The 19,115-nt window shown below is 38.2% G+C and overlaps 1 protein-coding gene across 3 annotated transcripts; it reads right to left on the minus strand.

Annotated features, from left to right (window-relative positions):
* LOC143552756 (putative serine/threonine-protein kinase SIS8) lies at positions 1–8,545 on the minus strand. 3 transcript variants are annotated; one of them, XM_077042899.1, is made up of 13 exons: positions 8,168–8,545; positions 6,046–6,486; positions 4,882–4,985; positions 3,791–4,632; positions 3,234–3,274; positions 3,059–3,127; positions 2,859–2,959; positions 2,705–2,783; positions 2,530–2,628; positions 2,341–2,409; positions 2,159–2,208; positions 495–671; positions 2–419 (listed from the first exon to the last, which is right to left on the minus strand). In XM_077042899.1, the coding sequence occupies exons 1-13, from the start codon at positions 8,543–8,545 to the stop codon at positions 329–331; spliced, it is 2,541 nt and encodes an 846-aa protein (XP_076899014.1). In that variant the 3' UTR covers positions 2–328. The 3 variants fall into 3 exon arrangements, with proteins under 3 accessions (XP_076899013.1, XP_076899015.1, XP_076899014.1); XM_077042898.1 differs by having other exon boundaries at positions 1–419; positions 2,705–2,959; XM_077042900.1 differs by having other exon boundaries at positions 1–419; positions 2,705–2,959; positions 8,175–8,360.
* Positions 8,546–19,115: the final 10,570 nt, after the last annotated feature.

Consider the following 19,115-nt stretch of genomic DNA (forward strand, 5'->3'; position numbering starts at 1 on the left):
TCATTATTCATCCGAGCATGAAAAATTGACAAATTTGTATTCCATGATTCCTGGTTAACCCTAAAACATTTAAATTCCAAATAAATAGCGTTGTTATCGTATTTGCTTCACAAGAACAAAGAACTAGGAAAAGACACTTTTGCCCCCCTCGTAACTTCACTCGCCACAACAATGGAGTCGGAGGTTGTGGTTTGGCTGTGCTAGGTCGTTCTGATTGAACCAAACCCACACTTCCCAAACCACACCTTTTGTTTCTTTTTCATTTTCATTTTTTTTCAATCTTTGCTCTCCTTTTGAGCCCCCAATGTATAGACATACAAGAATAGTGTTATTGACTTGTTTGGTTTTTTGTTGATAGATTTCTGAGGGTTCTTAGCCGGGAAATGATCTCTTTGAATGATGGTCGGCATTGTGGCTCCCTACGCAAACAAAGAATAGTTTTAACACGCGTGTGGCTTGAAAGATATATGAAAAATGATGGAAGATTGACTTACAGATGCCAACAATCGGTTATTATTTGTGCTGCCACAGGGTCAACTTGTTCTGGGATGTCGAGGTGTCTGTACTGAAAACCAACAGCACCAACAACCTGCATTGAGTTCATCTCTGTCCAAGGTATGCGCAAAGTTGCTAACTCCCATAATATTACACCAAAGCTATATACATCACACCTGCATACCAATCCAAACGCTTGTTTCAGAAACTGAAGTTTCAGTTTTTCACGTAAAATTTGGGCTTAAGAAAATTGGCCCAATAAGGGCCTTCAGCCTAAAAATTTGGCTAACCACCTATTAATGAATTTGGAGACGAAACATTTTGCCCAAATAAAAAAACTTTGGCGACATTCAAAGTTCAGTGCGGTTTGGTTTGATTTTGAAAGTCGGTTCAGTATGGTTTTGGAGCGACACAACCAAAACCGAATGGAAATTTCAGTTTTCAATGAAAACAAAACTCAACTGTTGATTATTAGTTTGGATTGGTCAATTCGGTTCAGCACGGCTTTAAAGCAAGGCATACCCGAAACCAAACCATCGGTTATTACTTTTGGTCGATTATATTGATTCAGGTTATTCCAGTTTTGGTGACGGTTAATCAGTTTTTTGCTCACTTGACATCTCTAGTTAATAGCAATTTTGGTTTTTAAAGAAAACAAAACGGGACCGTCAGTTATTACTTTGGGTCAATTAATTGGGTTCGGTTTTTTCAGTGTCGGTTAATCAGTTATTTGCTCACCTGACACTCTACTTAATAGTAATTTTCGGGTTTCAAAAAAACCAAACTGAATAGTAGGAGTGTTCATGGTTTGGTTCGAAACCGTGAAACCGCCCAAACCGGTCATCGGTTTGGTTTCATGGTTGGTTTTTTCATTAACTATCGGTCGGTCGGTTTCAAAAAATTCAAACCGTAGTGAACGGTTTGGATTACGGTTTACAACGAAAACCAACCGTATAAAACCGGACCGGACCGTGTGATTTAATAATTTTAAGTTTTTAAATATGTATATTTTATATGTATGCATATGTTCAAATTTATTACTATACATAATTAATTTAAAGTATAAGATATGTATTACTAAATTGAACAATAATGGTTAAGAAAAAGATAGGCAGAGCCCAAATCCATAGGTTTTCTAATTGGTAGTTTGTGGCTTAAACTCGTGTTTTGCTTATTTCTTAATGACTTGTTTATCCTTGTTAAATTATACAAACATATGACAACATTATGCATTAATTTAGACATCTTGTATAAAAATCCAACAAGCCCAAACCGCGAAACCAAACCGGAACCAACCCGTTACTAACGGTTTGGTTCGGTTTAGAAGTTCTACGGTTCGGTTTTGGTTTACAAAAATCAAAAACCGTTACCAACGGTTTGGTTCACGGTTAGACCCAAAAACCGCGAAAACCAGACCGTGAACACCCCTACTGAATAGTCAGCTATTAATCTAGGTGTGGCTAATTTGGTTCGGTGTTCTTGGTTTCAGGTTCAATTTCAATTAATTGGTTTTTTGCTCGCTTATAGGTTTTTTTAACGGAAAATTTCTTACTTCCTGGTACTTGAACCAAGCTCACTGAGTCACTTCTAGTTAACAGTTCGAAATTGTCACATCTAATATAAAGTTTTCTGTCTATAGGAATATAAAAATAATGGATCTTACTTCTCATTGGACGGTTCATTCCTCAACACTTCTGGTGCCATCCATTCAGGCTGCAATAAAATGACATGTCATCAACACTTTCCTCTGAGAAAACTAATGCTGGTTTATTTTTAATTAATTTATTAAATTTCTTTTTGGAGAGCTGGTTATGGTCTTAATATGATAAATCTGAGATTACTTACAGTTCCAGCTGTTGATTTTGAGGACAGAAAGGTATGGTGTTTCATTCGTGACATCCCAAAATCACATACCTGCATACATTAAATAAACAATATAACAGCATGTTATAAGTCCCCTACATGTGAAGGTAATATGACTCTTATGTTTTGTACTAGGAGAATAGTAACAAGATATACAAGAAAAGTTTTAACCTTAACAACCCAATTTTTATCGACAAGAAGATTTGGTGTCTTCAAATCCCGGTGCACAATAATTGGATTGCTAGTGTGCAGATAGTTCATTCCTTTAGCCTACAAACATTTCTTACAGTTATTACAAAGTTAACAGAGAGAAACCTCGAAGCATGATACTTGATAACAATTTTACCACATCGAGAGCCATACGCATTCGCCTCCTTTCATCAAGTTGAACATTAGAACGATGCAGCAATTTAAACAAACTACCCCTGCATAAAAACAAATTAATAAACCACACACACATAAATATCACAAACAAATGAAAATAGATAATAGAACTCAACCTGGGTAGAAATTCTGTTAGTATGGAAAGATTTGGAGGACGAGTAACTGCTCCCATGAAAAGAACAACATTAGGATGTCTCAATCTCAACATGATCTCAACCTACAAAACAGTGCATCATGCACCGAATCAAATTCTAGTATACAAGAAAACCAGATTGTGGAAACTAAAAGTCAAAAGTGAAGATCATCAGGCACTTACTTCACCTTTAAATTGAGTCAGTGCATCCCCCGAGATATCTTGGTTCATAAACTTTTTCACAGCAACCTCCTGTAAGCAAGCACCAATCACTAGATTAAGTTAATTCGAACATGGTCATCATTTATTAAAAATATTGAGATACAGCAATATAATAGAAGATCTGGATGCATCTTACGGTTCCATTCCATTCTGAACGATAAACTTCACCATAAGAGCCTAGAAGAAATAGAACAGAATGAGATTATTGTGAGAAAAAAAGAATAAAAAACGTAATAACAAATAACACTTTTTATTCTATGTGTATATACCAAATTTTGCTTTATGTCCTTAAACTAAGGAAATGACAGGAATCATCCGTTATGTTTGTTCAAATGTTGTAACAGTTTACATCCTTTACTCTTAACAGGTTTTATTTTTTTCTGTTATGTCTAGTTATGTGCCATACACATGAAGGAAATGTGATCATTTTATCATCAGACAGAGTATTCTTGTAATTAAAGAATGAAAATGCCCCCATGTGCATGGCACATGTCTAAACAGAAAAAAATTGCGCCCGATGAGTAAAGAATGTAAACTGTTACAACATATGAATGAAAATAAAGGTTGATTTCTATTATTTCCTTAGTTCAAAGGGAAACTTGGTATATACCTAAAGAACGAAAAGTGTAATTTGTTCAAATAATAAATTGTTATTATAGAAAAAGAAAAAGAAAGAAAAGAATATATTCTTACCAATACCAATGCGTGCTCCAATCTGAAGATCTTCCCAACGGATTTCCCACTCAACCTCATCAAGGCTAATTCCTTCCCTGTAATTGCTGCTAGAAGGATCTAGAATTTTGCTTTGTTTAATATTATCTGCTCTTGCCTCGTTTATTTCACTAACTACAAGCTGAGAATTGTCATTAGCATTGCTAGTTTCAGCTTCAGTAAAAGATATAAGATACGGCTCGTTGCTAGACATGCCTAATGATGGACCATGCTGGCCACCAAAAGTCAACATGTCAGCATCTAATAAGTGAACCATCTCACGCCCTTCTGTTTCTCTCACTTCTTTATTATTTACACTTGTAAGTGAATCAGAAGATGTACCACTGTTATTAGACAGCACTGCGTGAAGTTTTTGAGCGAATTCTGGATTTTTTGAAGCGTTTATGACACATTTAGATACATCATTAAGCTGCGACTTCTGTGCAGGTGATGTTCTTCCACCACTACCACCACCTGACAGTTTGCCTTCGTGTGGCCTAACAAGAGCCGGAAGCAGTTTGCCAAAATCGTTCTCAAACCTCTCGGTTTGATTTCTCTCCACAGCATTTCCAGCTTTACTGCTCAACTGTGAGCTTATAATGGAAGCTACTGCCAAATCTAAAGTCTCAACTTTTGCCAAACTATCAAGCTCAGCTGTAACTATCAAGGGATCACTGCTTATATCAAGCAGTGGCAATGCATACCCAAAATTAGCACCTCCTGTTTCATTCCTGATGCCTAAATCAATACTTTGAAGGTTATAACATGGAACCTCAACAGGGATTAGGGTTCCTGGAGCACCCATTAGATCGATAATGTATTCGCTGCATAAATCAACAAAAAAATAAAGCATTAGTACAAATGTGCATATAACCACACACCTGTTCTCAACACTAAGATGCAAAAAAAAAAGCGCTGCAAATGCATAAACAAGTTCCTCTGAGGATTCAAAAGACCAAATATTTGGATGCACACTATAATTATATAAATACATAGTAACTTTTATGTCATATACAAAAAACAAAAACAAAAAAGAAAACCTTGATTCAAAGAAAATACATGGAAAAGCATACCTCCCGTTATCAATCTTAATAAAGTTCACAGCTCCATCATCAGTGCCAGTATAGTAGCTTCCTTTGACCAGACTACATGCAAGGTTGATCTTATCAGCCAGTACCTATCATCATATTTACAGATTTTTAAGCACAACTAGCATACAGTTTTGTTTACTGCACATCAAATGCATGGCTAATTATACATATGCCAAAAGCACTCTCTTTGACCAAATACACCAATGCCCATTTTGGGATGTCCCCATATTGATTTAACATTTCTGTTGTGAAAAATTTATATAATTTCCCCCTTTGTCCATTGTAATCATCACAAAATACTGATAGTTATTTAAAAGTAATTAACACACATGTCTAGTAGTGGTACTACACCTGAGCAATGTTTTGAATCACACACTGCAATGGCTTCTTATTTACAGATTTAAGTAGTAAGATCTTAAAGACTTGATTTACAAAATGAACACATGAATTGATACATTATGCATAATGAAAATTATGGATTGATAGTGACAGTGGCTTAACGTTCTATAATCAGTTACTTAGCATTGTCTGAATACACTAAAAGCAATCCAGGAGCCACATATACACTTCACACAGTTAGGAGGCACTTCTGATTTAAGGCGCCACGGCATACAAATGACACCATTTTACTTAAAAATATATAAACCAGAACTCTTAACAAACTGTTACAACCATATGCCAACAGCTACCTGAGAAACTAAATACATTCGTGCACATACTTTCAAGCGCAAGGATAACTATCATGTCCCTGAACTCCAATGATAGAAGCAAAAAGAACCAAGATATAAAATCACTAGGAGAGAATTTACTTCTATAAACTACATAACCAAACATAACTTCATCATCATGTTGTACTCGGTAAGTCCCACCAATAGCAAAGCTATGGTAGGGCCTGAGGAGGGTAAGATGTAGACAGCCTTACCTCTACCCTGTAGGAATAGAGAGGCTGCTTCCGGTGAGACTAGGGGAAAATAAAGACAGATAATTTTAAGATACTTAAATGACAGAAGAACTACAGACCTTAATCGATATGGTAAGCATGCATCAAATTTACACCATACACAATAACAATAATGAAACACATACATAGCCATACATGTAACCAACTAGAAAAATAATATGCTGAGAAGTGACAAAGACATTAACCTTAAACAGCAAGGCCCTGTGACGGGAAAGTCCACAATCAATAGAACCAAGAGGAAGTACAATCGTTTTCAGAGTGTTCCTTAACTCATAACTTCTAGCAGTCCACCTTCTCAACATTTCATCAGCATCACTAACAGGACCACCCATTTGTGCAACAACAATATTAGCAATTCTCTGAATCAACATACTAACAATCTGACTCATCCCCGAAGCCTGGCATTCCAGTGAAATATTAGAAACTCTCTCCTCAAGGAGCTGCAGTTCCTTATCAATTCTTCTGTCCACTAAAATTACTTCATAATCAACATCATCATAAACAGTTCTCGCCTGCAGATCCACCAATGAAGGCAGTTTCCCTTGTGTCACAGTATTAGAAGCAATCCCATACACATCATAAAACCCATCCATCACTTTCTCATCATAGTTTACAACATTATTACTCTGCAAAAACCAAACACCAAAAACCACCATTAACAACAACATTACAGTTCACAAACATTATACCAATTGCAGTAAGCACATCCATGACTTTCTCATCAAAGTTTACATCCAAAATCCTTAAAATGTTATAATACTTGTGCCCAACCATCATACTATAATAAGGCAATAAGCCTACCCTACAAGAATCAATCTTCTAAAAGTTTTATGCCATCCAAGTTGGGAAACTTTATACTACCATTAAATGGATCAATCGAAGTAAAACTTTAAGTTCACACCAAGTGACACTAAATTTAAGATTTACATCAAAAATTTAAAAAAAAATACACAATTTATCATAACAGAATTACAGTAAAATGCAATTACTTATCTAACAAAGCCATAAATACCTAAAAACCTAGAAATTAGAAATCAAAATAACAACAAAATGCAATTTCCCTTGTGTCACAGGATTAGAAGCAATCCCATACACATCATAAAGCCCACTCTACTCAAATTAGAATTCCATGCAGTAAACACATCTATCACTTTCTCATCAAAGTTTTAATCCAAAATCCTTAAAATGTCACAATAAGGCAATAAGCCTACCCTACTCAAATTAGAATTCCATGCTAAATGATCAATCTCCTAAAAGTTTTGTGCCATCCAATTAGCAAGACTTTATACCTCTATCATCATTAACCTCATTATTAACCAAATCAATTATTAATCTTATTAATACTCTGCACATACCAAAAACTACCATTAACAACAGCATTACAGTTCACAAACCTTATTACTATGCTCATACCAAATACAGTAACACATCCATCACTTTCTCATCAAAGTTTACAACTTTACATCCAAAATCCTTAAATGTTAACACTTTTGTCCAACATCCATATTATAATAAGGCAATAATCTTCTAAAAAGCTTTATGCCATCCAATTAGGGAAACCTTATAACTAACTATCATTAAACAGATCAATCTTAGTAATACTTTAGGTTCACACCAAATGATACTCAATTTAACAATTAGGTCCAAACAGAAACAAATACACAATTTAACAAAACAGAATTACAATTAAATGCAATTACTTATCTAACAAAGCCATAAACACCTAAAACCTAGAAATTAGAATGTTTTACCCAATACTGAAGTGAGCCATCAGTTTACAACAATATTACTCTGCACATACCAAAAACTACCATTAACAACAACATTACAGTTCACCAACCTTATTACTCTGCTCATACCAAATCCAGTAAACACATCCATCACTTTCTCATCAAAGTTCACATCCAAATTCCTTAAAATGTTACAATACTTTTGTCCAACACTCAATACTATAATAAGGCAATTAGTCTACCCTAAAGGAATCAATCTTCTAAAAGTTTTATGCCATCCAAATAGGGAAACTTCATAACTAACTATCACTTAACATATCAATCTTAGTAATACATTAAGTTCACACCAATTGGCACAAAATTAAACATTTAGGTCAAAAATAGAAACAAACACACAATTTATCGAAACAGAATCGCAATAAAATGCAATTACTTATAATTTAGGGAAACTTAATAACTCATTATCATTATTGAACAGTTATTCAACACCAATTGCTACTCAATTTAACAATTAGGCCAAAAACAGAAACAAATACTCAATTTAAACACCTAAACCCTAGAAATTAGAGTGTTTTACCCAATACCGAAGCGAGAGAAACTCGACAAGCGATTCCGAAGGCGAGCATCCCAAACTCCGTTGCTTAGCAGCTTTAATCTGAGCCGATTCCGCGTCAGGCTCACGCGCCTCACCCGATCCCGACGATACACTAATCGCAAGCGCGAGTTGCATCTGAAACTCCTCCTCGAAGAAATTGAAATCAACCTGATTGGAATTCGCATTGGAATCGTTGATAATAATATTATTATCAGCGGTTACAGAATCAACGGCTGCGATTGAAGGTGAGGTTGAAGGTGATGATGAGGTGTCGGTGGCGGTGGTTAAGCGGTTGTTGTGGTCGTTGTAACCGCCGCCTCCGATGTGGAGCTTACGGAGTAGGTGTTTCATTTTGGGCATTTTTGGTGATTGAATGGATTTATTATTATTATTATTGTTACATGGAAATTGACGGAAGAAATTTATTTATGTGAAGAGATTGATTGAGATGCAGTAGCAGGGAAATTAAAGGTGGGATTGGGAATGGTAAAAGCCGCGTTCAAAGTGAAACTTGTTCACCAACCTATTGCTATTGCCTGTGGGACGGGGAATTGATTAGATTAAATTAACCCATCGGGCTCACCTGGCTGGCTTTGATGGCTGGACTATTTTGGTTTATTGCGTTTTTAGGTTTTGGTTTTGGTGCGGGGTTTAAGAATTATGATGAGTTGGATATGTAATTTATTGGGTCATTAATAAATAATTAATTTAATTTAATTTAATTTAATTTAATTTGGGCGATATGTTTAAAAATATCATAAAAATAAGCATTGGATAGATTAAATTCTTTTTAGGAAGCAGACTCCCTTGTATACTATGCCTTGGAGATTTCCGTTGTCCTATTATGTCAAACTGTTTTGTCTTAGCCAGGCTCACACTGACTTCAAAGTTTGGGATGGGCGTTCCTCCGGAACCATACCGCCGACTGCCACTTGACAAGAGTTGAACTCTCTGACGTAGCACGCGGTGGAACGAAAACACGCGTGGACTCAGGATTCGAACTAACAACCTCGCAAGGTCTAACTCAAATCAGTCATTATAATAATCCACTAAAAATAACATAAGTGAAGATCGAACTTGGGTTTTCACGGGAGAACCCAAGCATTCATGCCACTAGGCCACAAGTGAGGATTATTGGATAGATTAAATGTATTAGAAATATGGATAGTCTGTAGTTTTTTCGCTTATAAATATTGACTAATTATACCCATTACAGATTGGCAAGTGTAATCTTTGGATGCCAGGTACACAATACGCCAGCTACATGAATCACTAAAAACGTGTTACTTAGGCACCTTTAAAAGTATTGCATCGGCAGCTTTTGATCTTTGGGAATATTAAGCGTGCGGAAGATGTTTGAGACTAGAGTATTGATGTTGGTTTATTTGTATAGATCTTAATATGTTAACTTAGTCGTTTTACTCGTTCAGTTTAGGAACTATGGAACTTCATACATGTTTATTGTGTTTCAGGTCACAGGTACTTAACGCGCTTAATTTGGGCCTATACTAGCATGGAATGAAGACCCGGGATGTCCAGCACGCTTACCGAGGCAATCATTTGGAGTTGCTGAGAAAAGAGACCCATCCACCGAGGCAATCATTTGGAGTTGCTGAGAAAAGAGACCCATCCACCGAGGCAATCATTTGGAGTTGCTGAGAAAAGAGACCCATCGCGTAATGCGATGGGTGTTGAAGGAGGGGCATCGCGCTCCGCGATGCCATTTAAAGGACTGCGTTGACTTTGGTCTATCGCTACGCGATGGTCCCCAAAATCGTGAAAGTTAGGGTTTTGTTTTATATTACGTTTTAACGACCCTAGACGCTATTCTATACCTTCCAGGCGATTTTGAAAGCAGAAAGGAGAGCCACCATCACTTCCAATCATCTCCAAGCATCATACATGTCCTACCAGATCATAACCGAAGCCAGAGATGCCGATGCGCTGCTAGTTCCTTCGAGTCATACCCGGGATGTAGAGTATTGTATCTTTCAGTTTTTCTTATGTATTAAGAATGAATTGATTGTAACTATCTTTGGTTAATCTATGAGTATTGATGTCTAGTATTATTGTGCACTCAGTCAGTTTAGGTTTATTTCGATCAGAACGATTATTGTGCCAGTTGCTATGATAATTGCTTATATGATTGTGTTGACTAGTTGAATATGATGAAGCATACGCTTTCCCTTAGTTGAGTCACACTAGTAGGGACTGTTTGATAACCAGTGCCGTGTGTTAGTAAGCGTGGATGCCTAAGGTTTATCTAGTTAGTCAATCGGTGTTGATCATTGATCGTTAATCTGTTAAGGTGCATGAGATAACTGTTTCTTTACTTGCTTAAATCCCCGGGTGTGACTTGTCTTTGTTAATTGCTTGAAAGTTGTTTACGTGTTTAATCAATATTAAAACCAACTTGTTTGCTAGTGTGATCAGCACTTCGTTAATTGAGTTACTTCATAATGTTAGGAATCGTTTACACTTTACACTGACCGCATACTCCTCGTGGTTCGACACCCTACTTATCCTGACTAACTTAGGTGATTAGGACCTTGATATTCTATCTCTGTATCATGCAGTATATCAGACATTCCGAGACCTTCATCAGGCGCCGCCGGGCGCAAGAGACAGAGACCAGCCGGCGCGGGACAACGTGGTCCCGTAGCCCGTCCTAGAGGTTCTCCAGAGCCCCCACAGCCTGTGGTGCGCCCACCACGGGTCATCAGGTATGATGGGGATGAGATTCCGATCACTCCCGATACAGTTCGGGAGTGGATCGTGGAGGACGGTCGCCAGATCCCTCATATCATTCTTCGATTCGCTCCCTTGTCGGAGGAGCAGACATTGTATCGTCGTTTCGCGGCGATGCAGCTATTCCGACATCGGACGATCGATTGGCCACTGCTCTCTGCAGTGGGCCATGAGGTGGCCGTCCGGGCGATGTTGAGCGACATGTGGGTACAGGTCCACACATGTGACTCGATACAGTATGTCGAGCTCACACGTGAGTTCTTTTCTACATTCCGACACGTGCCCACCGATTTCTCCGAGCCCCATGCGGTGTCATTTGCCCTCGGCCGGCAGACATTCGACATGTCTGTACCACAGTTCGCCGTGGCCACCGGGTATTACACCGCGGAGGAGGTGTTGACCCAGGAGTTCCGTACGAGCGTCCGGGGTTATACTCTTCGGTCACAGACTGACCGAGGCCCAGTTGGGCCAGTTCTAGGCTACGATAGCGGACGGGGCCCACTCGAGCACCGTTGTCGAGTCGTCCATTGGGAACCCCGTCCACCGATACCTTCACCGCATTGTTGCTTGCTCTATCGTGGGCCGTCATTCGGGCCACGATAAGTGCAGCAACATTGATCTTTTTGCTTTGCTATCGATGATCACGGGCCGGAAGGCCAATATAGTGATGCTGCTTCTAGCGTCGTTCTCTCGGAGCCGTACTTGGCAGGGCTGGTCAGCCCAGTTGGCTATGGGGCCGTACATCACCCGTATTGCTGAGCGCCTCAGGGTATTTGACCGTTATCTGCTTGATTATTTTACCCTAGGCCCTGCTGCAACCCCATACGATTTGGAGGACGCCCGGAGGGCCGGGTATTATGAGCTTCATGATCCACCCACGCTCGTCCCGGTCCGACAGGGTCCTCAGGTATCGCCACCTCTGGGGACAGACGCGGTTGTCGCGCTTCAGATGGGTATCCCGACACATCGACAGCCCGTCCATGTCCCCCATATTATGAGACCGCAAGAGCAGCACCCTCTACGCCAGCCACATCAGCCACCGCAACCGCCAGTCACACTCGAGAGTATATATCAGCAGCAGGTGGAGATGCGGGCCCACATGGCTCGCCAGGACGAGCATTTTTGCATATTATTTACTCATCTGCAGGTACCGATCTCAGCATCCTTACAGATACATCAGCAGCAGGCTGGAGATCAGGTGGAGGCATCAGGGTCGGGTCAGGCAGCTGATCAGCCTGACCCAGCAGGAGGTGCTTAGACCGTTGTTCAGCAGACGCTGGTTACCATTTTTGGATGTTTTTCCATTTATTTTGTTTTATTTATATGGTCTGTATAATATTATATTATATTATATTTGGGAAAACTTATATGGGTAACCAGTTGGGTAACAATGTATATATCTTGTGATGTTTGTCTGCTATGTTTGATTTGTTTAGTGGTATATATTTGTTTATATGTTTGTGTTGCTTTTGGAACTTTGTGGGTGTGTTCACTATAAACCCTCACGAGACCTCACTCGTCCACCCGGGCTACCGGGGGGTTTAAAGGGCTTGTTGCATACGCTAAATGCAACCGTGATTCCTATGAAAGTGAGTTAGGTATTTGATTATTTTTAATTAATTAACAAACTTTTTTTATGAAATTGACTAACTCGGCTCGGTAATGTTTTTATAATATAATAATAATTTTAACTCTCGAAAGACCTAAGTCTTATACTTATGAGTGGCTGCTTATACATGTCTCGAGATTTGTACAGATTTGGTTAGACAGAATTGGTCAGTGGTGGAGACGTGTGTCACGAGTGTGTTGAGAGTTGTGGGCCGAGTTTAGCATTGCATTGTCTTTATTATCAGGCGATTCCAGTTTCATAAACTATTTTGTTATTTTTATTTTTAGTTGTTAGAAATGTAATTGTATAATTTGCTTTAGTTCATCACATTTGTTCCCCGAGTTTTTTTTAACGTGGTCAAACTGTCAGTCAACCCCGTCCCCCAAATGATTATTAATTGTTTTATTATTATTTTAACATTAAGGACAATGTCAACCTCAAGTGTGGGGATGGGGGGAAATTGAAAATTTTAGCCCGATAATACCTCGAACAGTATTCAGAAACTTAAGTTATTAACTGTCACTTATTGCTATTAATGCCAAGTTAGAGGTTTTTGGTCATGGTTGGTTTTTCAGCTTCTCGATAGTTTTCCCAACAAATGTTTTTAAAATGAGAAGTTGAAAATGGAATTGTTTAGGCCGGGATAACGAGTCAAGGGGACGAGTATACATGTTTCATATCGGCAGCCCATATTTCTAGACATATTGTGAGATTAGCCCCTATACTTAATACACATATTATATAATAGATATAGATCATGTCTTGTCATTTATTGAGGAAAACCGGTATGTTTTACAGAATTAAAACTTGCTTGTCACATGCTTTTCGAGATCTTAATACCACCACCTGTATGGAGATTAGGACTTTAGAAAACCCATTCCGTACATATTTTCCTCACTAAATAAATTCCTTACCTGACATTATCCCCTAGGAGCCCGTTTGGACCATATTCTTTTTTCGTTTGTTAAGCTGAACATTACACACCATTTCAGCCTTGGCCTTTATTTTATTTTTACCCGTGTGATGAAATCCAGTTCGTTATCGAGTTGTATATATATTGAGTTGTACTTAGTCAGACGAGTTGTAAAGTTGTCAAAGTCCGAGTTGTAATTATCAGTCATTTCAGTTATTATTGATGTGCAAAAAAAACAAAAAAAGAAAAATCAGCAAAAAGACAAAAAGAAGTTATCAGTTTAGTATTTGAGTTGTTATTAGCAGATGAGTATGTAAATAGTAGTTGATTTTGTATCTAGTTCGTTTGTATTTGTGAGTCTGTATATTGGTTTGTTCAACTGTGTTTCATCCACCCGAGTCACTAAATATGCCTAATCCGCACCCAAACCTAAGCCTCAACAAAACCTTGGTCAGAGTTTTTATGCAACCAGTGGTTAATGGGTGGAGATAAGACTGACCTGCAAGCATATTAAGTTATAACTCGTATTAGGTATTTTGAGGGCAGAGACATATACTGGCACATCTTTTGTCAGTCCAGATATTAAACCGAGTGGAGTGTTGATAGTGTGAGGGGTGTAAACATGTATGCCCTAACCGGAAACAAAGTACACTTGTCTGGGCGATTCTATAATTTTATGGTAGCATTAACTTTATTTGTGGGTTGTCAATCTAGAAAGTGTCAGTCTGGGAAACTGGGTATGACCTTAAACCTTGCTAGTATTAATGGTGATAATTGATTGACCTATGATGCCGGTTAATGTTTACTTTAGAGTTTTGCTTGAAGGGAAGCAAAAGATAAGTGTGGGGATGTGATGTTCGGTTTATTTGTATAGATATTAATATGTTAACTTAGTCGTTTTACTCGTTTATTTTAGGAACTATGGTACTTCATACATGTTTATTGTGTTTCAGGTCACAGGTACTTAACGCGCTTAATTTGGGCCTATACGAGCATGGAATTAAGACCCGGGATGTCTAACACGCTTACCGAGGCAATCATTTGGAGTTGCTGAGAAAAGAGACCCATCCACCGAGGCAATCATTTGGAGTTGCTGAGAAAAGAGACCCATCCACCGAGGCAATCATTTGGAGTTGCTGAGAAAAGAGACCCATCGCGTAGTGCGATGGGTGTTGAAGGTGGGGCATCGCGCTCCGCGCTGCCATTTAAAGGACTGCGTTGACTTTGGTCTATCGCTACGCGATGCCCTTTAAAGGACTGCGTTGACTTTGGTCCATTGCGTAGCGCGATGCCCTTAAAAAACTATATAAAAGCTTGATCATTCACTTGTTTTACCACTCAAACTCAAAAACATCAAGAAAACTTATCGGTTTACATTTTACACCAATTTTTTTCAATTCCATTCCACCACCACTTGATAACTAGCTATTATGGCAAGCCAAAACAAGGGCAAAAGAAAGGCGGCGGCTACAGATTCCGTTTTTATTGACCCGGTTGGAGCCGAAGATGACCCCGGAGTTGAAAAGATCCTCCCTCATAACCGCAACGAAGAAGTATGGCAGGATTGGGATTTGGTTCAGTTGCTTAATGGAGACGTTAAGGCTCGTTGCAAATTTTGTGGCACTTATTTAAAGCATGATTCAAACTCTATTTTAAAAAAGCATATCGAGAAGAAATTTTGCAAGGCGTTGAAAGAAGTTCCCGCCACGGTCCAAGCCGAATTGGGTAAGATGGGGCAATATTTCGTTACAACATGAAAACGGTTCACGATAGGATGGCGAAGTTCATGATTCAACAAGGTTTCCCTTTAACCACTTCGACAACCCTCAATTGACGGCCTTGATTAGAGAGACTCTTCAACCGCGCTACACCCATGTAAGTCGTACCACTCTTCGACGTCATTGTCTAAAGTTGTGGGAATGTGCTAAAAAAGATTTAATTGATTTTTTTGACACTTTACAAACGGGTGTCAACTTAACTAGCGATGTTTGGTCGGCACCCCATGGATTACCGGAATCGTACCTTTGTGTGACCGCGCATTGGATCGATCCGGTATCTTGGCAAATGATGAAACGCACCATTGCGTTTGAAAACTTTCCGTTTCCACATACCGCCGAAAAATTGTTTGAAATTTTGGATGAGGTAATAACCACTTTTAACTTGAGGAAAAAATTTTTTTTAATGTCATTTGATAACGCTTCTAACAATACAAAAGCGGTAGACAAGTTATATATAAAATATACACCACTTTGCTACGGAAAGTTTTTTCACACTCGATGTGTTGCCCACATTATCAACTTGGTTGTTCAAGATGGTCTTGACAACGAAACCATGGAGGGCGGTTTGAGATTATTTAGGTTGATGTTACAAGATATTTTCAAAAGTGGAAAAAAAAGACATCTTGAATACAAAAACTATTGCAAGTCGATTGATTGGAAAATATTTGGGGCCGAATTGGGACGTTCCAACCTGTTGGAACTCGACTTGTAATATGCTCGCTTGTGCTTTTTCCCGAAAACAAACTATACAAGCGTTTCATAGAACGCTAGTGGATCGTTGCGAAGCCGATATGTTTCCAAACGGTGCTTGGGATAATATCGGTTACTTCTTGGAGTATCTTGATGTTTTCAAAACCGCAACAACTAAATTGTCGGGGGTTTACTATCCTACTAGTTGTTGGGTGTTGCAAGAATTATACATCTCCTTGAATTTCAAAGAGTTTGAAAACAAAAATGATCTTTTTGAGCATATTGTTGACCCAATGAAGAAGAAGTTCCTAAAATATTTTGAAGGAATACCACCCGTGTTTACTTGTGACGCCGCTTTAAACCCCTACATAAATGTTGCCGGGGTTGAGGCGTTGATCGAGGAAATATATGACAACATGGGTGCGCACGAGATCGATCCGATGGCGTCGACAGAAGCAAAGGATTCTTTTAACAAATCCCTTTAGGAAATCTATGACCATTACTTCAAAATTTATGGTCCAAGCTCAAAGTCGACTTTTGTGAAGCAAGCAACATCAAGTAAGCCATGCAAAGACAAGCTTATAAACATGATGAATGCAGTTCGTGAGTCGGCGGCAAAGCGGCAAAGGGGTAACACACCAATTAGTGAACTTGGCCGATGTAGTGGAGCAAACTATGGAGAAGGTGCAATGGTCGAGGATGTTCGCAACCTTGACATTTTGGCATGGTGGAAAGGAAAGCAAAACGAATTTCCTATTCTTTCCGCCATGTCTCGTGGCTTGCTAAGCGTCCAAGCTTCAACGGTTGCTTCGGAATCGGTTTTTTCACTTAGTGGAAGGATATTATCGACGCGAAGAACCAAACTCACTCCCAAGTCCTTAGAGATGTGCATTTGCCTAAAGGATCATTTGGACGCGGTGGATCGTATACAAGACAAGGTGAACTTTGAAGACGAAATACCACTTGAACGTCCAATTCAAGAGATGGAAGAAGAATCTTCGGGTGAAGAAGACGAAGTCGTAGAACTCGAATAATTTTAATTTGTATTTTTTGTATTTGTTGTAATCATTTATGTATTATGTAACATGAATCAATTAATATATGTATTTTTAAAGTGTTATTTGTTTGTGTTAAATAAAAAAAACTTGTCTTAAACACTTAAACTAACTTTTAAATATATATATATATTTATATAATTATAGAACATTACACAACGAACATTATTGCAAAATGATTAAGTACAAACATTATTAAACATTAAACTAAAAATAACAAACATTGTTCGTTGTTTTCGTCCCGCCATCTACGACCATCAAGCTTTGTTACCGGCGGCAGGGGCTTGACTTGTAGAGCCGGACGACTCCCCGACTTCTCGTTTTTTGGCATCCGAATGCTTTTTTTCCTTGCAATACTTATTGGTATGCTTTCGAAGGGTGGAATTCGTTGCCGCCTTCAAAAACTTGCCGCAATATTTGCATCGCGCCATCTCCTGTGTGTCGGTCATGACACACAGGTCATAGTGAACCCAAACCTCGGGGCATCTCGGGGTGTCGATAACCATAACAACTTCGTCGTTAGTTGCCATTGGTAATGGTTAGTGGTTTAACAAGTGGATTAACAAGTAATTGAAGTGGTTAACAAGTTAAGGGAGTTGGTTAAGAAGTTCTAAATCTAGGACGTCTATATATAGTAAGTGGGGGTGGGTATAAACATTCAAAACCGGTTCCAACGGTCTAAAAACAGTAATATAGCCGTTGGAACCGGTTTCCAACGGTCAAAAATGGTTTAAATAAGGAAAACCCGCTGAAATCGGTTTTCGAGTATAAACCGAACCTGGTTCCACTAGTTCCTGATATTTGCCTACCGGGTTGGGTCCGGTTCCTGACAGGAACTGGTTCCATTTTGTACATGGTTCTTAAAAAACCGGTTAGTACCCGGTTCCGGGTTTTAAAAAAACCCGATTTGTGCACGTCTACCCTACAATTACATTTATGTACGAGTGTGTGTGTGGTATTGGGGATTTCAATTTAAGCCTTAACCCATTAACATTTTTAGTTAAATATAATGAGCTTAATTGATCACCCGTTTATTTTATAAATCTTTTTTAAAAAATGTGTTTAAAACAATTTTGTTTTGTATTATGCATAAGGAACACTTGGTGTTGTATGCATAACTTAAAAGTGAGGTAGTGTTTGATAAGAATTTGTGTTGTTAGCTCTATATGTATAATTTTAGTGTAGTAATATATATAACATTTAAAATCAAAACATGGGTAACAGTTTGTTCTTTTGCGTGTCAATATGTTAAAAAGGAATTGTAGCTTCGTATAATTTCTGAATTCATTAACTTGTGAGTTCATGCAAAGTTCGACTTGTCAATTTGCAAATGCAATTATGTCTTTTCAATCATCTTTCTAAACCCTTTGAACAAGCCCCCGTTGCACTCGAAACAAAATATATCTTTGATAAAATATATCACGTCCGTGCTTATGAACACTAAAAAGACGTTTAAAATTTCACCAAAATATAAATTTCTATAAGTAGGAAAAATCAATAAAAAATATAATGTTGTTAGAAGTAGTTGGTTTAGATATACCACTTGTGCTTCTAGATGAACTTGAAGAAAAAAGGTTGTAAAACTAAGAAACTCTTTACGTGGGAGCGAATTCATGACTTCTTTTTGACAAAATATCCTAGTCATTAAGGTAGTAGGCAAATTCATCCAAAAGAATAGACAAATTGTTGCAAATTTAAATTGATCCACTTATTTAATTACTAACCTTATATAGAAAAATAGAGAAAGATTTCAAAGACGAAACACATTCTTATAGATGTTTAATAAATGATAAACTCACGATTACGATAGTTTAAGTTCAAAACTAACTAACTCTTTTCGTTTATTTACTCATTTTGGGGCTCACTTATTACATTTTACCGGCAAATTATTCAAGAACAAGCTATAGATTGATTCAACAATTTGAAATGAAACTGATTTTCCCATGCACAGATGAATTTAAGGCTATCTCCGGGATTCATCCGTTCACCATCATTGACTAAGCACACGTCGCCTTCTTTTAAGATGACTTTAGGATCAATTTCTTTATTGGATTGGAACCCTTTACAATCTAAATATGCTTTCAGTATGATACAAGGGCTTGTGTTTTCAAGAGTCACGCCCCACTCTCCTGGTGCA

Source organism: Bidens hawaiensis, unplaced genomic scaffold, assembly GCF_021521415.1.
Source record: "Bidens hawaiensis isolate Kalapana, Puna unplaced genomic scaffold, B.hawaiensis_p1.1 tig00017033_1, whole genome shotgun sequence".
NCBI classification, from domain to species: Eukaryota; Viridiplantae; Streptophyta; class Magnoliopsida; order Asterales; family Asteraceae; genus Bidens; species Bidens hawaiensis.